The sequence below is a fragment of the Mustela nigripes genome, chromosome 2 (assembly GCF_022355385.1).
Source record: "Mustela nigripes isolate SB6536 chromosome 2, MUSNIG.SB6536, whole genome shotgun sequence".
NCBI lineage: Eukaryota > Metazoa > Chordata > Mammalia > Carnivora > Mustelidae > Mustela > Mustela nigripes.
In genome coordinates, this window is record NC_081558.1 from 205,383,467 (window position 1) to 205,387,206 (window position 3,740).

At 39.1% G+C, this 3,740-nt stretch overlaps 1 protein-coding gene across 1 annotated transcript; it reads right to left on the bottom strand.

Annotated features, from left to right (window-relative positions):
• Positions 1-2,688: 2,688 nt before the first annotated feature.
• On the bottom strand, positions 2,689-3,239 carry LOC132010304 (keratin-associated protein 14-like). The gene has a single exon (XM_059388202.1). The coding sequence runs from the start codon at positions 3,193-3,195 to the stop codon at positions 2,689-2,691; it is 507 nt and encodes a 168-aa protein (XP_059244185.1). The 5' UTR covers positions 3,196-3,239.
• Positions 3,240-3,740: the final 501 nt, after the last annotated feature.

Consider the following 3,740-nt stretch of genomic DNA (forward strand, 5'->3'; position numbering starts at 1 on the left):
TTTTCGGGGGCGCCTGGGTGGCTCAGTGGGTTAAGCCGCTGCCTTCGGCTCAGGTCATGATCTCAGGGTCCTCGGATCGAGTCCCGCATCGGGTTCTCTGCTCGGCAGGGAGCCTGCTTCCTTCTCTCTCTCTCTCTCTGCCTGCCTCTCTGCCTACTTGTGATCTCTCTCTGTCAAATAAATAAATAAATAAACAAACAAACAAAAAAACTACTTTCGGGGGGCTGGCTCAGTTGGAAGAGCATACACCTCTTGATTTGCAGGTGGTGAGTTTGGGCTGCATATTGGGTGTAAAGATTACTTACATACTCACTTACACAAATACAAAATAAGCAAATACACACATAGGTACACAGAAAAAAAAAAAAACCCTCAAAGAACACTTCTGCTTTCTTTTGAACTGGTTATTGTTGCTTCTTCAGCAAAATTGTCTCTGAATTTTCATGTGGTCTGTGACATTGCTGACCCCCATGGTAGATAGTAAATGGCATCAAATTGTTGTATGAATTAAATATTCCCCATCAACTTGCTTTAGGAACAGAAATTACCTATTCACTTTTTCACTAAAAATGAACTTCTTCAATTTTAGCTCATTGCTCCTAAAACTAAATTTTTGCAAAGTTTAAAGAAGAAAGATCAGACAAAACAAATAGTTGCAGGTTCAAACAATATAATATATGGTCAAGCCACTCCAGCAAGAGCATGTAAATTATTCTTTATATGCTGTGTGGCAGCCTCAATTTCTTACTCTTACTTCATGCACAACCCATTGGTAATTCTCAAGTTCCTCACTATCTCCACCTACTGGTCACTTGTTGTATATTATTGCATGCTGCAGCCTATGGAAAGAACCCTTTTAGTATTTTAGGCTGCTTTAGAGCAACAAATATGTAAGCGGTCCTATCCCTTGTATCTGAGTGTAATTTGTCTTTCAATGATCCCTCTGCACACTGTCTTTGACAGAAAAGTGACAGTTCTATTTTTCTCAAAAAAGGATCAACAAAGGAAGCAGAGGAGAAGTCTTGTCTTATTCCAGATTTAACGTTGGTTAAGGTAAAACCACTGCTCACTATGCATACATCTTATACTCCATGAACTAAAAGCATGACCGAAGTTGGAGGTCTCCCAAACCAATCTCACGTATGTTAATTCAATTATCACTCATTATAAATAAAAAGTAAAAAAACAAAACAAAACAAAAACTAAGACCTTTACCAGAGGAGACAGGATGCTGAGACAAACAGAATGAGCCAAGCCATATGGTTACCCTGCGGGTGAGAATCTAGTTATCTGTGCCTTTAGTAGTGTAGTCCTTGACTTAGTGGATAAATGTCTAGAGGAGAACTGATTCCCATGTCATCAGCTGCCTGGATGTCTAGCTGAATGCTGTGACAACAGAATATTTGCACTCGTCTTGAGTTTTGTTCTGTTGTTGTTTTCAAACAAGTGTTATTAACTGAACAACCAAAGAGCAGGAACAAGTTGGGATTTCATCAAACCTACAGGACTGACTATAGTGGGGCTATTTACCAATAAATGTTGGAGTGTGTGTGATATTTCATTTAGAGACTTGATTTCTTTTTATCATCATTATTATCACTTACTTTTAATTTTAATTCCAGTATAGTTAACACACAGTGTTACATTAGTTTCAAGTGTACCATATAGTGACTCAACACTTGAGATTTGGTTTCCTATGTCAGTTGAGTGGGGTGAGTGGAACTTCACCAAATCTAACTCACTAACGTCTAACTTCTGACTGGAGAGTTTCACTCCACTTTTGCACGTACTTTAGGATATATTTTATTAGAGTTGCCTTCCTTCCAAAATTCTGTAGTGTATGTAATATCCATTATAATTTATAATTATTTTATATAAAAACACTAAAATTTCTAACTCCATACAGAACAAAAGGTCACAAGTCTTTGTAGTCTTAAAAATATGTTTCTAGGTTTTATCATATGAAGGTATGGAGTGGAGATTAAAGATAAAACAATTTCTTTCAAACCAAAAAGACAGTTGAAGATTTTATTTTTTTATTTTAAATTAAATATATATATTTCAGAGAGAGAGAGCGTGAGTGGGGAGGAGCAGAGGGAGAGGGAGAAGCCCCCTCTGTGCTAAGTACAGAGCACAACATGGGGTTCAATCTCACAACCCTGAGATCAGGACCTGAACTGAAATCAAGAGCTAGATGTTCAATGAACTGAGCCACCCAGGAGTCCCTTAAATAAAAAAATTTTTGAATGATAAATACAAATACAGAAATATCCAGTCAGATATTTGAAAGTAGTTTTGAAGACACAGAGTAAACAAATAACACGAAAACATATATGTGAATGTCACGTAACATACTTTTATTTAAACTTAGATTTTTCCATTTTGTAAAATTTACAACAAATGTACTAGGAGAAATAACTAGGAGATAGTAAGAAAGTTTAAAAAAGAAATACATTTCAATATTGTATATATAACTATAAGAAAGTTGCTTCAACATCTTTCTTCCATGAATGTATTTTCCAATTACTGGAATGCAAATTATTTCTAAACCATAGAAGGTCTCAATAGAAGTCAAATTTGTAAGCTAATGAAAAGGACAGACAGACATCAATAGATAGCATGGATCTTGACATAGCTGGTATTGTGGTAAATTTCTAGACATAGTAGGTATTATGTTCCAACATAAGATTAGTAGAAGCCAGATCCACAGGTTGGTTGGTAGAAAGCAGACTGGCAGCTTCTAGAAGAGTAGTAGAGTGGACGGTAAAAGCTGGATCTACAACCCAGGGATGAAAAGGCACTGGGACCACAGCCCACTGACTGGAAACCACCCAATCCAAAGCCCAGAGAGGGAGAGCCACAACCAAAAGATTGAAAGCCGCTGGAGCCAAAGCCCAGAGACCCTGTATAAGTTGTCTGGCAGGGACTGAAGAGTGTGGAGGTCCTCGTGGGGTAGCAGGATGTCTGGCAAGGTCTGGACACCAGGTAGGACGTCCGGCAGCTGGTGGGCTCACAGCAGGTCTCTTGACAGCCACTGGAGAGGGAGGAGCCCAGCTGGTATGTGCCAGGAGACTGGAGGTTAGTGCTGCAGAACAGGTTGTTGGGGTAAGATGAGCCGCAGAAAGATCCTGGGTAGCGCAGGTATCCCCCAAGGGACTGAGAGGAGAAGTTTCCAGAGCAGCAGTTGTAGGACATGGTGGCAGGAGATGTGTTGTACAATGAGAAGCTTCTGAGCTTGAATGCCACTTCTCAGACTGGGGCATTTATATACCCTTATCATCGGGTGTGCCACCCACATGACACATAAAAACAGGTTACCTTCTGCTTTTAACTGAATTGAAAAGATCATCATAATCAAACATATGTAGTGTTTGTGGTTTTACAACTGGAAAGTGCAGTCGTGTTTGTGCCTTGGAATTCAGGTAATAGTGCTGAATCTTCAAAGCTATTAGTCATCTCCCTCTACCAAAGGTCACCCAGCAGATCACTCAAAGTACTGCTTCAGAGGTAGACAGTGTCTGGGATGAGGAGAGCTGGCTTAATTAAAAATAATTGATACCCCTTTCACAATCTGTCTCAAAATTGTTGCCATCTGGATAGCAAAGTTGCTAACTAACTGATCTATTCATAGTCATTTCTTTTCAACAAAAACACACATTGATTGTTGCCAAGCAAGTTTACTTAATGAACAGTGTCATCAGAAAGCAGCAGTGATAATATGCAAGATGTAGGAGGATTTT